The sequence below is a fragment of the Parambassis ranga genome, chromosome 13, assembly GCF_900634625.1.
Source record: "Parambassis ranga chromosome 13, fParRan2.1, whole genome shotgun sequence".
Taxonomy (NCBI): Eukaryota; Metazoa; Chordata; class Actinopteri; family Ambassidae; genus Parambassis; species Parambassis ranga.
Genome location: NC_041033.1, coordinates 20,216,274 through 20,236,021, shown reverse-complemented (window position 1 = coordinate 20,236,021; position 19,748 = coordinate 20,216,274). Strand labels below are relative to the sequence as shown.

General features: G+C 43.5%; 1 protein-coding gene across 1 annotated transcript in view; it reads right to left on the bottom strand.

Annotated features, from left to right (window-relative positions):
• Positions 1-6,156: 6,156 nt before the first annotated feature.
• The window catches only part of nectin1b (nectin cell adhesion molecule 1b), a 74,942-nt gene continuing 61,350 nt past the window's right edge, over positions 6,157-19,748 (bottom strand). The window contains exon 6 of the mRNA XM_028419150.1: positions 6,157-10,169. Coding sequence (XP_028274951.1) covers positions 9,664-10,169 — 506 coding nt within the window. The 3' untranslated portion in view covers positions 6,157-9,663. The remainder of the gene's footprint in view (positions 10,170-19,748) is intronic.

Below are 19,748 nucleotides of genomic sequence, written 5' to 3'. Positions count from 1 at the left end.
TTCCACAACCTATAAATACAAAGGAATTTGGTGATTATAAATAACATGAAAGTAAAAGGCAATTAAACAAATAGGCACAGAAAAGTTCTTTAAAGGAGTTAAATGAAGCGAAACCGGTTTTTAAAATAAATAAAAGGCAAAGCTAGAACAGAATGATGTTACAAATTAATATTTCATTAAAGCAGGGACATATTTTTCCTCTTTTATGATGCCACAACCTTGTTTTTGCAGCAAGGGAAGAATGCTGGTGATACAGTAGCTCTCTTAAGGAGTTAAAATGAAGGGAAATGTGTTTTAATTTAATATATATATAAAAATTAAAGCAAAACCATGCCAAAAATTATGAAAACATAATGTCTCCAATTAATACTTGATTACAGCAGGGGGCTGTTTCTGCTGCCACGCCCCGCCTCAGTGCCGCAGAGGCTCTCTGGTAGGACGGCAGACACGATCTGTTTCATCATCGTGCTCCTCCAGGAATTCAAAGGGCACTTTTCATTTTAACTGTATGACAAGATGAGGCTTGTATGATGCACACACACACACACAAATCCCCGTATGTGCAGCCCAACACCACAAAATCCACAAACTTTACAGTCATGCAGACAAAAACTGCAATTTGAGAGTTGTTGTGTACGAGCATAAGGTCAGTCAGACTGAGGACAGAAAAGTGACGGCCAACAAAAGGATGAAGGCTACACACACACACACAGAGCTAGCTGCTTCCTTGACGCTGGGTAAATGGTCACAGGGACAGAGTATTCCCAGCAGGACTTTGTAGATGAGGGTTGTCAGCACTTTTCTCACCCGAGGGTTTAGGCCTTTCGTTCTGCTCTGGGATGGCTGAGTTTAATTGGAGAGCACTAATGTGCAGCTGGATAGCAGAGCTGCTCATGCCATGACTGCTCCTGAAAATGTGAGGGCTTGGTGTGTGTGAGTGTGTGTGTGTGTGTGTGACCGCAGCACCTACTTGCTAGCATCCCCTCAAGAAGCCAACAAATTTATTCATGGGATCGGAGCAGTTTGTTTATGAGGCGTCTCATTTACAAAATAATAGGCAATAATAATTTCAGCAGATTGATCCTGGGTTAATCCAAATAATTGCCAATTCATTATAATTTCACATTTTCTGGAAATAGAATTGGCTTGTTCTGTCTGTCAGTGGGGCGTAAACTGCATGCCCAATCGATCAGGTTATGTGTGAAACATGTTTCATCAAACAAAGACGAAACTGAGAAAACAATGTCTGAGAATATTCAGCAGGGTGGAGAGCAAATTGGAAAACATATTACGACTCCCGTGCAGCATATTTTAAAGCTAAGACAAAAAAAAAAAAAAAAGACGAGTCATTTTGAGGTATTTCTATCAGCTTGTTGACGATCAATCACGTCAGGCGTGGTCTAAATTTTCACTGTTTTGTGATTCTCTCTGCTCTGACAGATCCACAGAAGTGATGAGCATTGATCTGTGTTTGCCAGCTCTGGCAGTATATTATTAAAGCACTGCATGTGTGTGCTGCTGCTGCTCACGGATACTAGTGAGATGTGACCAAACATTAATGGACGCCATGTGCGGCCTGACATTATACAAATATGCGCACGCACACAGCTCTTTTGCCTTTTGTCAGAAATGAGTCATTTAAACATGTTTGAACATCATTTATCATGACTAACATAGGCCAGAGGCCGAAGTTGGAACAAAGATACAAAGTAAGTCCTCAGTAACATCTTGATAATAATAATCAAAACTCATCACGAGCGCTCATTCACCACGCAAGTCGAGTGCAGCCTGTGTAAAATGATAGAAATTAAGCCTGAACCTTCGAGTCCTGTCATGTTCAGGCTCTAGTCAGAGGTCAGAGGTAATAAAAAGCTTATAATTTGGATTTAATTTAGACAGTTTTGATTATCCTTGGGTGTGTTATTGGGATTTTATACATTTAATGTGCACAAGTATCATGTTGGTAACCTCACAAACTTGATGATCAGATGATAACTTGGTGTGTTTGTCGGCTTCCTTCCCAGTTCTCTGTGGAAGAACTTGCGTGTCCTGACCTCATCGCCCTTCATCACACTTTACAAAACCACTGCACAGGACAATGGACGCCAGCAAACACACACACACTGGCTGGGTGTCCACATACTTTTGTCTTTATGTCCAGATCCTGCATGGAAACTGTGAGTGTTGGATTTGAAGTGAATCCAGTAATAGATATGGTGGTTGTAGAGCTCGGTGTGTGGTTTTTGCAGTCTGTAATTTGCAGTTAGAGTGAGGGTAATGTTTGTGCTAAAGGTTGTGATTCCCTGTGGATTATAATCCGAAGATGTTTGTTTTAATATTCAGTTTTTGTTCAAGCTGCTGGGAGGCACTGAAGCTGCTTCTCCCAGTGGAGAGCCCGTGGAGGTAGAAGACGCCGGGAGACCCGGGTCGAGTCCCAGCAGCAGAGTATTTGGTTTAGAAGGATGTGAAGGAGGGAGGCGATGATGTCATTGTTTCTGAATGAGCATCCGTCCCCTGGCTGGTCAGCTCTGCCCGGCGTGAATGATGCTGTGATGTGGAAACGCTTCACTCTGACATGATGGCTGAGGATATATGAGCATCAGAGGAGGCGAGAGGCAACTGAGGGGGTTAGCAAGGACAGCAACACAAAGTGTGCACCACTTCCTGCCATGTGCACACAGCTGCAGTCACAATGTGAATGTTTTTTGTCCTAAAAACAAACACGGGAACTGAATAAGGCCTAAATGAATGAATCCAGCTCTAAGCATGGTAGAAACACTCAGCCAGGTGTCAGTGTCCGAGTGTAGAAACTGCACTTTGGGTCCTTTCATCAGGGTTTGTTTCTGCGTGCGGCTATTCTTTGTGCAACGAAAGCAGCTCGTTGTCGAGAGCGGTTTCAACGGGTAGAAAAAAAAAAAAAAAAGTGGCCGTTCCCATAGTGCATTTCACTGCAGAGCGGGAACATGTCTCAGACTGACGCGCCTCACATGGCGCTCCAAGTCAAACATGTCACTGCGCCACTCGTTGCCTGAGAGACAAAATGTGAGGAGACGTAAACAGCAGTCAAAATGCAGAGACGGACGCCAGTCATCTCAGGACACCTTTGATCGGACGACCAATAAAAATACCACAAGTGACGGAGAAAATATCAACAGCAGCTTTTTCTTCTGATGATTATCGGGCAGCTGTAGTTTGGTTTGGACTCAGGACACAGAAAGAGTGTGGAACAGCTGACATTTTGTTTTTTAAATGGTGAAACTCTTAAAGTTCAACACTCACCCTTGTATGAGGACAGTGACAAATAGGCTATAAAACACACACACACAGCTCCTTTATAGTTTGGCCACTGAATGTTGGGTTTGTGGTTTTTAGAAGCGTGATTTCTTGTATGACCGCTGTGTTTACTGGCATCATACATTTGCTTTTAGCTGTTGGCGTACTGCATAATAATGAGGTATATGATTATAGAAATACCTCATGCTCCGCTCAGTAAAGCATAGCGACACTTAGCCCACGCTACAGTCCAGTTATAGTGCATGCTATAGTGCATCATAATAATATAGTACTGAACATACTGGTGCAGTAACTGAAGCTAAGAACCACTTGGGCAGCAACACGAAGCTATACATTAAACTGGTTAATGATTTTCACACAGTTTGTTCTCCGCCGCCACATGTATGCAGCCGGCATTTCGTTATGTGGATGACTCGAGGTTCTAGCATGGTTCTGAGGAGCAGCAGCGGCTTGTTTGTGTCTGGTTGGTTCAGGCATCGCCTGACACGCTGTTCTGTTGGCATGTTGGAGTGGATCAGAAGCCGCTGCATTGCTTGGATTCCCATGATCCTCCACTCTGAGTAGCTAAAGAACAGCGTGGTCAGTCAGCCTGTTCCTCACTTATACCTGCAGAAGTAACCCAGTTCTAATCAGCCTGTGCTGAGCGCAGCATGCTAACATGTTGATTCGATCGAACGATTAAATGAGACTTGTCGTCATTTTAGTTCAAACTAAACATGGCTGAGACATGTTGACTCTGCATGGATCATGATTTACAGATGGAACATTATGCTAGAAGCTGACGTGCTTCTTATCAGTGCCTTCATGTGCTAGAGGTGGAGTTCCATCGATATGAAGCAGCATGTGTTTTTAGTAGCAGTGAGGGCGGAGATTACTTCTGGAATTATGCTCAGCTCATTAGTGATGTCATTTAAACATACTACTGTGGCGCCACATACATGCAGTGTTACAAATTCACTGTTTATTACGCCTACATGCCTGGAAGTTGCTGGAGAACCTGTAAAAAAAAATGTCATAACAAAGCTGGTGTTTGGTTGTGATCGCTGTGAGGCTGCAGCTGTTTGAATACGTTTCTTGAATTATTATTTGACAAATGTTGAATATGAGAGCGACAGTGTCCTTTATAGTAACACATTTTTATTATGGACAACCCCAACTGTAACCTCAAAGTGTACACATTGAAAACAGGTAGAAAACAAGAGCAAAAAACAACAAACATATTTCTAGAAGCGTGAACTTTTTATCAAAACAAGAAGAAAGAGAACAGAAAAACAGGCATTTCTTTGATTTTTTTTACACAGATGAAGTCATCGTGTCTTTTGATAACAATGATGGGAGAACATTTCATTACACAGCAGAGTCCACTTTTAATATAGATGTTAAATAGAGACACTCATTTGAGGAAAATCAGAATGCAGATGTGTTTACAAACCGACTAACTAGTGCAGCTACAACTCTCCTCCTGCAGTATCCAGCCCAATGAATGCATATACACTATGATCATTAACTCTTTAATCACTCCGTTTGCTTTGCTAAAGTCATTTAGATTGATTGATTTTTGATTTTTTTTTCCAATACTTGGCAGCTCAACTATTCAGAGTCGCAAAAGGTTTCCAGCAACGTGCGATAACCGACGAATCTTAAGAGTCCAATCTGGAGTTTAATGAGCAAGTCGTGGCCTGCAAAATGGAACCGACTTCTGCAGGGTTCATCAGGAGAAAAAAAAAAAAACATGTAAAGCAAAACTCATCAACTGGTGGGGGCTGAACAGAAGTACTTATTCAGCTTCAAGTTCACTACGTGTCTGAACTTATTAGCGCCATAAAATATAAAATGATGAGCTGAGAAAGCATCTACATAATCTACATAAACCATGGCGGGCACAGTCAGATCCTTTTCCATTTTCTCTATAGGCCTTTAATACTGTGATAGCATAATTTGTATTCTGTGATTTCACACTGTGTTGAATGGTGTGACATCACAAACCCGACGAGAGGTGCCTTTAACAGACTCGCTTTTTTAAATTTACAGGGCCCACGAGGAACATATTTTAAAACAAAACAAAACAAAAAAAATCCAGCCATATTTCTTCACTAAAAGTACTTTGATAGAGGGAATGTTGTAGGTTTCCTCTCGCGGCTCTGTCAGGCAGAGCAGGGAAATGAAAAAAACGAGGCGGCCGTGCATGTTAAAAGCCTATGTGCCATCAAAGCCCCTTGGGCTACAAAGGGCTCTTTTAGCAAATGGATGGCAACAGCTGCAAACTCTGGGCTGTTCTTAATGTGCGCAGTGCAGATGTCTGCACTTGAGTCCCACAGTCTGAGACAGATCTGTCTGGCTCTACACTGGGCCTCTCTCATCATATCACTGTAGCTTCATTAAGCTCTGAATTCAGTATCAGCATCTGCCTGACAGTTCCTGCTCTCCAATTAAAGGCAAAAAGCACCCAAAGCTACAGCGATAACCATCAAAGTCTCGTTATAAACTGTATGTTTCCCTTAATCTGTCGTCTGTTAACTTCACAAGTGCAGCGTGAGGCGTTGTGCGGTGAAACTAAAACACGCTGTCCACACAGTGCTTGGACGTTTTCCTAATCATTTTTGATGTTGTTTATATATATCTGATGCTTAGCAGGGGGACGTGTTGAAACATCCAGCACGATCCGCCCTCTCTCTCTGTAGCGCATTAATTCTCAAAAGCTGGATTGCAGCATTGTAAATCTGTGAAATGGCTCTGTCTAATAGCTGGGTGTCTCATGAGATTTAACCCAAAATAAAATTGATTAGGGAGCAGTGAGGGCTCTGGCTGGATTTACATGTTGTTCTAACAACATCTATCTTTTTCTTGAATCTGATTTATCTGCAGAAGAAACGCTTTATGTCTTCAGAAAAAAAGAAAAAAAAAGAAAATAGAGCACGAGGCGAGGCAGGGAGACACTACTGGGACCAATCGATCAATACACACTGATAAGAAATGTTGCTGCAAAAACCATATTCAGATAACACACATCTATCCAATCAGTGAACCGGGACAGTTGACTATTGAACTCATTTAATGCTTAAAACAAATACAAGTTACTTCACTGGGTCATCACAATTGAACAAGAGATTATTTTTTTTGTGTAACACCCTCAGAAATATACATTCACATGGCTGCATACAGACAGTTTCTCTTCTCTTTTTCAATTTCTTTCCATAACATTTAAATCGACACACTGTATGCATCGCCCCCTTTTTTTTTTGTATGACAGTAAAGCCACTACTGGCGTATTAAAAACGTACTAGAGGAGCATCTTTAAGGGTGGGTGGGGACTTTGGAAATAAGCTATGCATCGTCTATCCATGGGCGAGCGGCGAGTCTCTGTGTTTGCAGTCAAAATAGGTATATTTTACATGACAGGGTCCCTAAATAAATCCCGACTATAATCTCAACCTTATATGTACATTATTTACAGTGGAATGTTGAACATACTGAATACAAAAAGTAGATTAGGATGGAATGAAGTTACAAGTCAGTATTACAAAAATAGTAACTTAAAACACCCCAACGACATGAAGACCGTGGTTACATCTACCGAGTGACGACTCGAAGCGGAAAGAAGCCAGCGACGGCACTGTGAGAGCGAGAAAAAAAACTAAGCATCTCACACGAAAGCTTAAATTTGTGCTTTAAAACGGGGTCGTATTGATTTATTTGGATTTTTTTTCACTAGAATTCAATTGTTGTGCTTACAAATGTGCGGCTAAAGTTGCAAACCTGTCCAGAATTGAGCGCGAATAAGTGCAGTCTCGCCATTTAGCCACCGTTTAAAATGGTAACGAATGCAGCTTTTAAGGAGATCGATTGATTTAAAGATCAAGTATAAACACAATGTTAGTACCGAGCCGGAGCACCCACTCCACTAACACTGACCTCACTGCAAGTAAACAGCCATCATTGGTCTGAAATGTACAAACGCTGCAGTCCGTGTTATAGTTCGGGTTTCAGCTGAGCATGAATAACTTAAAATATCTACCTCTCCTAGCTCTGATAGGCACTGAATGCATGAAGAAATCAAATAAAAAAACGTGCTTTTTAGATATGTGTCTGCTGTGCTGTAAAATTCTAAATTGCTTTTGCACATTAAAAATAGCGACCGTCTTCCCCTCCACTGACGCCTTCTGAAACCTCACGTATCACTCTGCAGTGGATAAACAGAAGAAGAACGCACACAAGGCTGCAGAAAACCCAACGCAACTAAACTGAGATCTTTAATAAGAAGAAGACCATACCCCACCCCCCCACACTGTGTAACTTAGCTAATTTGTGTTAAAAGTACAATATAGTTTGAGGCTCATGATTAACATGCTCATCTAAAAACATACAGTAGACAAGCATGGACTGTAGAAACATTCACATCTCCAGCTGGCAGAGAGGTCTGCTCTCACAAAGATGTTATTTTTTCATATTAATATTATTATTATATATATATTTATATACTTCTTTTGTGTGTGTGTTAATGGCAATAGTGTTGCTGTCTGCCCATTAAATCATACCTTTTGTCAATACTGACGACACTTCCATGTCGTCTTTTGAGCTGCAAATGAGGACAAATACACTTGATAGAGGAAAAAAAAAAAAAAAAAAGAAACAACATGTGCACTTCCCACTCCCACACAAAACAACATGCATAAAGTAAGGCTTAATACAGTATTTATATTGTTCAGAGCCAGCCAGATATGTCGTTTATATCCACAGATGTTTTCTCCCATTTTTCACATTGAGCTTCCCTCTGTGTGTGTGTGTCTGTGTGTGTAATGGACCTCAGTGCTGAGGAGACAAACAAGTCATTTGCTATGCTAGCTTCCACTGGCACTTGTTAAAAACAGATATATTACGCGTAATGCCTGCAGACACGGGGGTCAGTGCGTCCCCCCGTTAGCAGAATCAGATGCCAACATGAACAATTCAGTATTTTTATAATATCACCCGAAGAAAAAATAAAACATGGAACAAGAAAAAAATAAAACACACACACATCATAAAAGCAGCAGGTGACTTATTAAACTCCAGCACGGCCACCATCTTAATTTCTCTCAATTCCCTTTACATGTGAATAAACACGGACATTTGTTCCGCCTGTCCCGTGTCCTTTGTGTCCACGGAGGACTCCTCAGAGAAAAAACATTGTTGTGTTAAGCCAATTCTTCAGTCACAATTATACAGAGAGACAGAGTCATTATTGGGAAAATTCCTCCGACACTTTCCACTGACACCAGATTGATAAAAAGGAGTCGGAGCGTAACATGATTATTATGACAGCTCCACACACACACACACACACACAAACAGACATTACATTATAGTGGTAAGACTCGGAGCTGGTGCACACACAGGGCAGCCTGTTCAATCATGACATTTCAGAGCGTTATTAAAGGTTTCCCTGTGAGGCTCACCAACATGACTGTTGTGTGTGTTGATACAGTTGTAGCCATTCTCTCCCACAGCTACACTGCCTCACCGATAAGGGCACTAATATAATGGAATTTAGTTAAAACAAAACAAAACATGATAATATTGATCCGTTACTGCCATGTCCATATGGCTCAGTAGACTGACAAATTAATGACATAAACACACCAGGGCTCCACATACATACTAAGCATGTCTTTGGACAACAGTAAGAATGTATAAAAATGAGTTAATCCCATGGACACTAACCCCACTGAGAAATGATACAAGTCTTTTTGTCTTTTCTTTTTTTTTTTTCTCAGAAACATCTTGATCACAAATCTACAAACACTTAAAACTCCACCTGTAATTATTATGTCACACAGTTAACTCTCAATTCTCTGGTCACTTAAAAATCATACAAATTAGAAATCATATAAAAAAAAAATAACCAAAAAATAAAATAAAAACGGCAATGCTAGTGGAAAAAAAAATAAAAAAAATCGTACATCCAGTGTAGGACTTTCACAAATGTGCTCAGCAAAAACTTCTGTCTCTCTCTTTTTATACATTTAATACATTTAGAACATGAAAAAATACACAAAATAAGTAGAATACACTAGTACCACCTCTCAACGAGTCCATGTACATACCTTAGTTTGTATTCTTTCCCCTTTCACCTGATGGAACTGATACCGACGCTTGCGAAGTTGATGTTGCTAGCACTTTTAAATAGACGCTTTTTTTCTAATTGAGATTAGTTAGATGGGGTTTGATGTGAGGGGGGGTGGAGGGGAGAGAAGAGGGGGGTAGGAATGTGGTGGTGGTGGTGGTGCAGTTTGACGAATGGGAGGGCGGGGTTGTGATGGGAGGTGAAGGAGGTGCAGTGGAATGCAGGTGGAGGGACAAAGGGTTGTTTGGTTTGGTTGTCGCATGCCACTACACATACCACTCTTTCTTAGAAATGACAGAGCCGTCGGTTTGAGAGATCATATCATCGGCTATTTCAGGTTCAGGGTCATACTGGAAAGCCAGAGTCCGCTCGTCGTAGTCTCGACTCTCTCGTTCGTCCACAGTGAAATAGGGCCTCTTCAGGTCCTCCGCTTCACCGTCAAAATCGCGCTCGCTCGCCTCGAACCCTCCGGTGTTGCCGATCTGGGCGGGTTTCTTCTCGTCGTCTGAGTCGTCTGGGTACTGCAGGTTCTTAGGGATGGGGGGATGGGCGGGCAGGCCGCCAGCCTTGCTGTACCCGTTCCCAAAGACGTGCTTCTTGGTGCTGTAGTCTCCCTTGAAGGTGCGCTGGCGGCGGCGCAGGAATACGAAGAGCAGTATGGCCGCCACGCCCAACAGGGCAACTCCCCCAACGGCGCCCCCGATGGCAGCACCAGCATTGTGCTGCTCCTGCGGGATCTCAGAGCCCCCAGGTGGCGGGTTGTTAGGGAATTCTGGGTAGGAAAAGACAGATGGAAGGGAGTGTGTCAGTGCTCTGGTGGGAGGAGGTGCATTTGTGCAGGTGCAGATTTTTTTTTTTTTTTAGGAAAGATGAAGTAAGGGAGACAAGGACGGAAAAGCAAAGGGAAAGGAAGGACCCCCGGTCACATGACAACCCCCCATCCCACCCCACCCCACCCAACCCCAAGGAAGCCTTTACTGTGGCAAGGCTCAGAGACGAACAGTCACATGCAGTTCAGACATGGAAAGAATGAAATAAACAGCCAGCCACCGCACAGCAGCATCAAAGAGTAAAACGACGGAGTACATTAAAGTGAATGAAGCTTTGTCAGCATGCATTAACATCACTTCTTCTCTGTTCGGAAAGGCGGAGGAAAATGAAACATTTTTAATAGGCAAACGGCAGAAGAATTAGTCCGTGTGCTTTTTCAGTTAATAAATGTAAAAACTGGAAGTTCGGTACGAGTCAAAGTAAACATACTGAAAAATACACTGCAGCATAAAATGATACAACGTACGACGTCTTCATCGTCAGCGCGGTGCTAATGAAATGAAAGAGCACTGCCAGAGATGATTATCAGCAGCCAAGCATACACAGCCAAGATGCATTCAGGGAGCTGATAAACATGAAGCTCTTCCATTCAGGCAGCAGAGCACACACAGCAAAAAGAACACAGCACATCCGCCCCACACACACGCACACATATATATATTATTCAGTAAAGACAGAAAATTATTAAATGAGTCATAATCTGGAGCAGAGTGAAAAAGACGAATGGCTCGCTCGACACAATAACTGAGATGTCAGCCTGACGGCTGCTAGTACAAGAAAAAAAGAAAAACTTCAGACAGGCTCAGACAGAGCACCACCTCACAGGGAAATGTGGACTCAGGAAGTCCACTCTGTGTCACATGTTTGCTGCTCTTCATTTGCATAAAGGTGAGGTCACTGCTACCTTATGCAAATGAGCATGGTCCAGCATGACTCGTGCCTATCGAGACTACACACATGTGGGTTTTAAAGACACCTTCAGCTGACCTATTTTTGAAATGTAAAGAAAACGAGCGGCCATGTTGAACAGCCTTCATGTGACCAATCAGATGCAACCAGGAAGAGTGTAGCTCATATGATTTATCTGTCAGTGACAAATTCCCAATTCCATCTCAAAAGCTGGAGCTTTTAGGGTTAAAGTGGCATAATGTGTCTTTGAACACAGACCATTGTTTTGTCCTTAAACTTAACCGGGTATTTTTGTTGCCAAAATCTAACTACTAACTACTAACAGGCTAAAAAACAACAACAACACATCAGTGTAGCTGTTGCACATGTTGACATGAAAGCCATCACATTCTGTCCACCATTTTAGAGAGCACAGAGCCCACTCAGAGAGACAAACCGAACTCATGACTAAAGCTGCTGGTGATGTCCTTTACATGTACGTCTTCACCTGAAACCGTCCAAAGCTCCTCAGAGCAGCACAGTCAGAAGACACTTTTATCTGAAATGTGATCAAAGCCTCGAGGCGCACAGGTAGTGCCAGCAGAGCAGAGGTACATTTAAAAAAAAAAACAAAAAAAAAACAGGTGGAGGTGGGAGAGAGCAGCAGAGTAACACCATCTACCAAACAAATGGTGTAGAAGAGAGGAGGGAGGAGGAGGGCAAACAGAGGCTTGTATGCAGTGTGCGACAAGACAAGACAAGATTCTCCTTATAATTTATGTGCTATTATCTTTTGATACGAGCCAATTACAACACATCATATCATCATAAGTCTCAGTGTTCATCTGATAACAACAAGGAATTAAACAGTAGATTTCTTCAGCTGCAGCAATATAAAAATTTCAGCTTTCAACAAACACGTCACGCCCGAAGTACGACTAACAGCTGAGTTTTAATGCGCACAAATTATCTGTAAAATGGCTGCACGGAGGGTTGTTACTGAGTAAATGCCTCAACTGTGAGATAGCAGGCTTGCGTCAGCGCTGCTTTAAAACAGGGTCGGTGAATAATAACTGATCATAATTGAAGAAAAATGAAGGTTTAGATTTTACGTCTTTGGAGACGTGAAATCATCCGCGGCGCTTCTCAGTAAGTCGAATCAGAACGTCGCGACAAACGTGACAACCTCTGCCGTCCTCACGGCGCAACAAAAGAGATAAAGTCGCACACATTAGCAGCAAATCTTTCTCAAATTGTTGCACTAAACTGTTAAGTTGAAGCCATTACACTTGATTAGAACTGCTCTTCAGTGGAAGTGATGAATCTCTGAGCATAATTTGGGCATAAAAGGATGAAGTTAAGAAGCTGCCGAAGCTTTCCCCTCCCTGCTTTCATTTCAGCGGCGCTCCTATCAGTCCAATGAGGCGACCTCCCCGAACACACACACACAGCCCACAGCTCTCCTCAGCTGCTCTTCTTCTCCCAGGGCCCGACAGCAAAGCTCTCCAATTTCTAAAGCGGTGCCGGGCACAGTCTCAAATATCAGCTCAGGTTTTTAATCTGACCACCTAATGGGATTATTCAGACACAGGCCTTCATTACACACATCAATGAGAGAGCAGAGCCAGGTCACCCCTGCTAGAGAACACATCCTCCCACCAAGCCCAAACAGGGGGTGAAAAAAAATCCAGAGGACTGCCGGGGTAGAGAGAAAAAACATTCCCCTGTAATCCTCTCCTCTACCCTCCACTGCCCTCCTCTGCTAGGATGTGTCTCTGCTCTCATCAGTCGCCTTATTCAATCTTAATTAAGCCTAGAATTTCAAAGGTTGCCAAGACTCCTCATTTACCACCATTTAAAGAGGTGAAAAAAACACAAGGCCGGCCCATTTAAACTGCAGAATAGCAAGCAGTAAAAGATGATGCAGAGAGTCTTCAAAGGTGCCCTCTGTCATCTCTGCTCCTGTAAAGGATCCAGTAACTCTACCTCCTGACACTCGTATTTGAAGAATGTCAGCAATCATGACTGTTAAACCGAGTCATTGTCTATGCACACTGTGGACATGAAAGCAGCTGTAAACACGCAGGGATTTTGTGGGTTTCTGGACGGTGCATCAAAGCACAACAGGGCTTAATAAGATGTGTTCTTGACGTGTGGATGGAAGTGAGGCTCTAGCTTTGTGACCGAGGTACTTTCCATACATGTGGCCTGCACCCAGATATCATCAGCCAGTGTCAGGACTACAAAGCATACTTCAAACCTCACGCTTCAGAGTGCCATGCCAGACCTAGACATAACATGTATGAGGAAGAATGATGCAGAAAAAATTAGAAATATGCATCACAGTCGGGAGTCGTGCACTGCCAGCAGGTGAGGATCATTTGTAACGTTGTGCAAAGGCCTCTGGCCACACATGGACAGTGGAGAGCTGGACAGTGAGTGTGACTGGAGTAATGTTACTTCTGTGTCCTCATGTTGGTGCCTCTTTCTACCTTTTTTTGGTGAAATTGATTGATTTTCTGTTTTCTCTCATCACGTAGCACCGATTTCATTTGTTTTTTTTACTGAATCTATGCAGCCGAGTTTCATGAGAGGACTTTCAAATCTTTTTAGCAGTAAAACATCCCTTCAAAAGCAAAAAAGAAGCTCAAGGAACTGCTCATCAGATCACTCAAGCATAAAGAAGGCACACCGCTTTCATTCTGCAACTCCAAAAAAAAAAAAGGTACAAAGAGGACTGCCTGTTTTCACTTTGTCATCCTGCACACTTCTGCCCTGCACTCATCTCTCTGCAAGGTCACACTGCCGGCCTTGTGCATGCACGAAGATAAGAAAATGGCCACAAAAAAAAACACATCCACTTCAGCAGCTTTGTCTAGCTGATGCACGCCGTGAATGTATGTGAAATTAGAATGGTTATGGTATGAACTAATCACATTAGGCAACCTAAAAAAAAAATCCATTTGAAATGGGTTATATGTAGGTGTTTTCGATAGCATGGAGGAATGAGGAGGCGTTCCAGTAGCACTCCTTCGCTATTGGCAACAACCGCCAACACACGGATAAAAGAGAGACCCGAGCAGCACAACAAGAGCCCCGATACTGTTCCAGGCAACAAAAGGCACCACTGTACAAACACACAGTCAGATAGTGAGGCAACTTTGAGGTGCAGTGACTAAAAATGTAGCATTGAGATTAATAGGCGACAGGATGTGCAATGAAAGGATATAATTCAATCCAGAAGCATGATAGATTCAAACAGGTAATGAATAACATGAAATACTGCAGCTATTTAAGAGCTGCGCGCACGCCGCTTTGTCTCGGATTAATCATACTACTCTCAACATCTGACTTGATCGAGGTGGATGATTTACTACCTCTAAACACTCCATGACTGCTCTCGGTCTGAGTCATTTGTGTAAAACAGAAGTGAGTCTTGAAACAAGAAACAAATGGTAAACAAATGCCGTGCCAGTCACAAGCAAATGTTGTGGACATGAATTGTGGCTTTTAGAAAACAACAGTTTGTTTCATTGTAAAGCCACAGGACAGCAGAAAGCAGGAAATGTTCAAAGGGACTATACTGCAGGAGAGGAGAGTCTGAAACAGAAGCAGGGACTGTGAAGTGAGGGGAAACTGTTTCACAACTCTGTCCTGCAGATACTGTTCCTGTTTCGAGGTGTGCTCCAGTCATGTCTGCACATGAAACAGTGAGAAGGAGGGAGACAGGTACAAACATTCCTGAGACTTAGCGCAATCACTTGGACAAGGTTATGACAGAGGCTGGGAAAATGAGAGAGGATTTTAAAAGAGTGGTGCAGGGAGTGGCGTTCTAATGGGACTAAATGAGGAACAAGCAGCAGACGACAAGATGAAAAGGAAAATAGAGGGCTACTCTGAGAAGTTGAGTAGTGGCAACAGAAGGGGAAAGAAAAGAAGATGGAGCGAGCGGCTGTGAGGGGCTGGCGAGTGACAACAGCAAATAAAGACAGGCATAATGAGCGAGAGAGAGGACGGGGGGGACAATCAGAGAAGACATGTTAATTTTAGTGATTTCAGAGATCCTCATTACTTCTCCTGTCTGCAGTTGCCAGCGGTTGTGAAGTCATGGAGATATAATGCTGCCACTATGTATAAAAGCTCATCACTGACAGGAATTTCACATGCAGCCGGGGCGGCTAAGGCAAATCTCTATCGCATATTCCTGTCCAATATCTCCCATTTCACCCCGTTTGTCAACATATATATATATATATATATATATTTTGCTATCTCAGGGCAGTAAGCTCATCTCATGTGTAGGTAAATGCTCGCACCTTTAAAACCTTCTGACTCAAATTCAATTCCTTGTCAAAAGCCGATGGATAAGAAGCAAGGGATGTGCTGTAGGGTGATAACGCTGTGAAATACTGGCATCAAAACATGGGTGACATCATCTGAGGCATGTATGTGTGAACATGAAGCAACATGCAGGATAAACCTGACAGAACAACAAGGCTGCTTCATCTGCCTTCAGCGAAACGGTATGCGCCTCTGGTTGACATATATGTTGATGTACAGTTAAGATAAGCTGGCAGAAAAAAACCCCACACGGAGGTCGTTTGTAGAAGTTTTTGTTGGCGTCCTTGCAGATGTAACATGGTCATTTTGTGCTACAGGGCCTGTAATAATCACTTTGAATGCACCTTTTAATGAGCAATGAATATTAACGCCAACATCTGAACAGCAATGCTCTTTTAAAAAATCATGTTTGCTCATAAGGTATCATTATTTATGTATCTCTATTTTCCCTGCTAGCCCGCATGTGGTCATAGCACTAAGTGCTGTACGGATGAGTTATTAGGTCAGCAGACACGCAGCAAACAAATCTGCATGTTAAGCCAGGAAAGGTCGGGGAGCAGTTTGTTTACCACACCATCCTTCCATCAGCTTTTTTCCTCTGTAGGTTTTTTTTTTGTCTCACTGTTGTTGTTTTGGAGCCGTGTGTGTGTGTGTGTGTGTGTGTGTGTGATGAGTGAATCACCACACAGCATCAGCAGCAGCTCTGGAGCCAGTGGTCAGACCCTGGGACAGCGTCTGACCTACTTCATCAGGCTCTCAGGGAGGCGTGACAGATCCAACACCACACGGGTGGACAGAGAGGAAGAGGAGGAGGAGGAGGAGGAGGAGGAGGAGGTGAGCTGGGCCGAAGGGGCTCAGCCAATCCCCCTGCTCCATCTGTCTGCCACATCCCTCTCCTACTGCATATCCTCGGGAGAGCAGAAACGGCAAGCCATGCAGAAACAAATGTTAAGATAAATCACTACGATCTCAGCTGCTCCGCTCTGCTCTCACATGCTCTCCCCTGGTGACATTTGCATTTCACTCTTCAGCCGGGCTATCGCTTCTCTAAATAATAAAAGAAAAAGACTCTTTTTTTTTTTTCACAGTGAGCATCCCGCTCCTCCATTTTATGCAAAGAGACAATGTCTTCCCCCTCAGTGCTTCCCCTGGCAGAACACAACACAGCAGAGGCTCTATGAAGCGGCCTACGCTGTGCAGGCGAGAGAGCGGCCCATGCTAATGTCTCATTTGGATAATGAGGTGTGATCTTGGCAGGGTTCTGAGAACCGAGCCCCCCCCCTCCTGTAGTGAGGAGGCCAGGGGCTATAAATCGACTGCAGACCACACTGCTCCCAGGCCTGTGGAAGTTCAGGGGTGATGAGAAGCTAACAGGGCGGGGGGGCAGCAGGAGACCAAGACACCGAAAATGTTCCTCAACCTGTCTGACAGGCAGCATGTGTCTACTTGAAGTGGGAGTAATAATATACAAGATATACACGTGTGGCCTTTGGATCTATGAATAATGCAGGCGGCGTTGTGAGAAGGCGACAGCGCAATGTGCTATAGCACACAGATTGAGAGAGACTCCACCATGACAGCCGAAGACAAACAAATTTCACATTGCTAGGGGAGCCTTTTGCAAAGCTGACATCATAATGTTTCTTGTCTCTGTCACAGAAAAGAAAGAGACAAATGGCTGCACGGAGCGGCGCCGCTGTAAGATGTCAGTAATATATGGCGCTTTACTTGTTTCATTCAAGGATGTTCTTGTCGCAGTTTTATCACACGGTGAGATCAGTGCGCTATCACGTTGCAAGAGCCGACAGATCCCACGGCGGCGAGGAGAGACCATCGTGCCTCCTTCGCAGCCCCGCCATCAACGCCTGCTGTTATTTACAGGTACACGAGGGACAGGAAGGAAAAAGCTGAGCCAGCCAGCTTGTGTTTTTTTTTTTTTTTTTGCCACAAGCCTCCTTAATTTCAGTTACAGCCTAACGATGCATTGTTTCCTGAAACAACACAGTGGAGGGAGTTCAAACCTCAATATAGTATTTTTAAAGAAGCTACATCAGTAAGATAGGAGAGCTTATGATGAGAGGGAAGGGAAGGTGAGACTACAGCAGCCGTGCAGCTCCACAGTGACATCTACTACATATTTATCTGTTTAACACCCGGTCAACTCTACATAACCTGAAAACTAGCTGCGAACAATAGCAGCTGCAGCAAATATGTTGAACCTCTTCTCATAGTTGATGTTAGCATTAAGCAAGAATGGCATCTGAAGGTCTAAAATAACATGCATGTTAGACCTCGTCTGCAACCTTATGGGGACCTCCAATCCATCTGCGTCTATAGCTGATAATCACTGTAGATTAATAAATAGCTGTAAGTAAAATGTGTTATTTATCCAGGCCAGTCTGTAATTAGGCAATTTTAACATCTAATGTCAGCTTAAACTTTAACTCAAGTCATTTAGATTGATGCTGAGAAAGCTCCTTCTGCCACTGCCAGCTACCCGTTGCTGTTTCCCGGCCAACCTGCTGCCAAACATCTGGAATCATTACATAGACATGTTTAATGGTCTTGACAATAGCCTCATTTGGTTGCATGGAGCCAGTGATCGGTGCACAGAGGTGATTGTTTTTATTTGTTAAAGTGTGTCAGCCCCCTCCCACCATGTCACCGTGTCTGACTGTCTTTGCATCTCATTGAACTGCGGGACTGGGAGAGGAGAGAGAGACAGTGACAAGCAGTGAACAGCAGAAGCTGACACAGACTGTTACATAAAGTCCTGTAAACAGCCTCCTGCCCTCTCCTCCACCTCTCTGCCTCTGCTCCGCTCACAGATGCTGTTTGCCTGGGAGCTCATTTCTGGAATCCACTTTACCTATTCATCTAAATTCCAAAATCAGACCCACTGAAGCATCACCCTCAGTCACATGGACACACTCATTTATTTATTTATTTATTTATTTATTTCTCCCCTACCACTCGACTGCCAGCATTTTTTATTCACCTCATTTTCAGCACACGATTAAGATTTCCCCCTGCCCCCTTTTCGCGCTAAACTTCATTTTCCCACACGGGAGCCAACTATTGCTTGTTCAGGCGAGCGTGAACAGATGTCGGCACCGCTTGCCCGTGCTCACAAAAGTATCCATCCCCACGCTTTCTTGCTAAATTGAAGAGAACGCTCTCACTCTGTCCGTTCTAACCCGAGTGGTAAAGCGCTTGTAGCAAAGCCGACTGCACCTCTCCTCCTCTCTCCAGAGCTGCTCGGTGCCACGGCTCCTGACAAAAAAAAGGAGCAGGAAAGTTAACGCCGCTGAGAATCATCGCAAGGTTCACATACGAGCTGACCTCTCGCTGATCTGATATTATCCCTCACAGCTGATCCTGATAATAGGGTGGGAATTATGCCATTGTCTCTTGCCCGAGCACCGCCCCTATCTCACAGAGATGCTGTGTGGGAGACTCAAGGTTAAAAGCGGGTAAACAAATGTGCTGCACAGAGATTTTTCCCACATGTCACATACACTGTGTGCTGCCAGAAATAAAACCACACATCTCCTTTCTCAGGGGTGATAATGACATAATTGTAAGGCCGTCCTGACACAAACGGCCATTCATCACGTCTTATTAGGCGCTGGGAAAGAAATTTAAGATGGCAGCATCGATTTGTTTCGAGCTCAGAAAAACAGAGTGTCATGGCGGAAAGCTGATTATCTTAATGAAAGACTGATTTCGCTCTCTTAAGTTGGGGGAGAATCTTTGAGGTTTAACCACATTATTCAGACCTCTCCCTCTCTTCCTGTGGCTTACTCAGCTGCAATATTTTTCCAGGAATGACTGGCGTTTCTATTAGACACTGAAAAGCTTCTGAGAACGACTCATCAAAAATAACTTTCATTGTGAGGCTGTTTAATTGTCTCTATTTTTTGACATGGCCTCTGATGCCCGGCAGTAATTAGCTGATTAATCAGATCTGACGACTTGTCAAGTTTCTCTCAGGAGATTTCTGAACTGCATGTAAATGAGTGAAGCATTTGCTAAAGAAGACGCCCTTTACACGAAGCTCACCCCCCACTCCTCCAGCTATACACCCTCCCATCCCCTTCCTCTCTGACTTCCTCCTCCACCTCTTTTTCCTGAGAGCAAGGATTGATTAAAACAGGAGAGTGGTTCATTAGATTCTGACAAGTGCCACTATATCTGCAGATACACATGTCCTTGGAGAAAGGCGCTGTAGCCCGTGTGACTAAGCCCAGTCGATGCCATCTCCACAGCAAACACACTATCCCCAGACTAA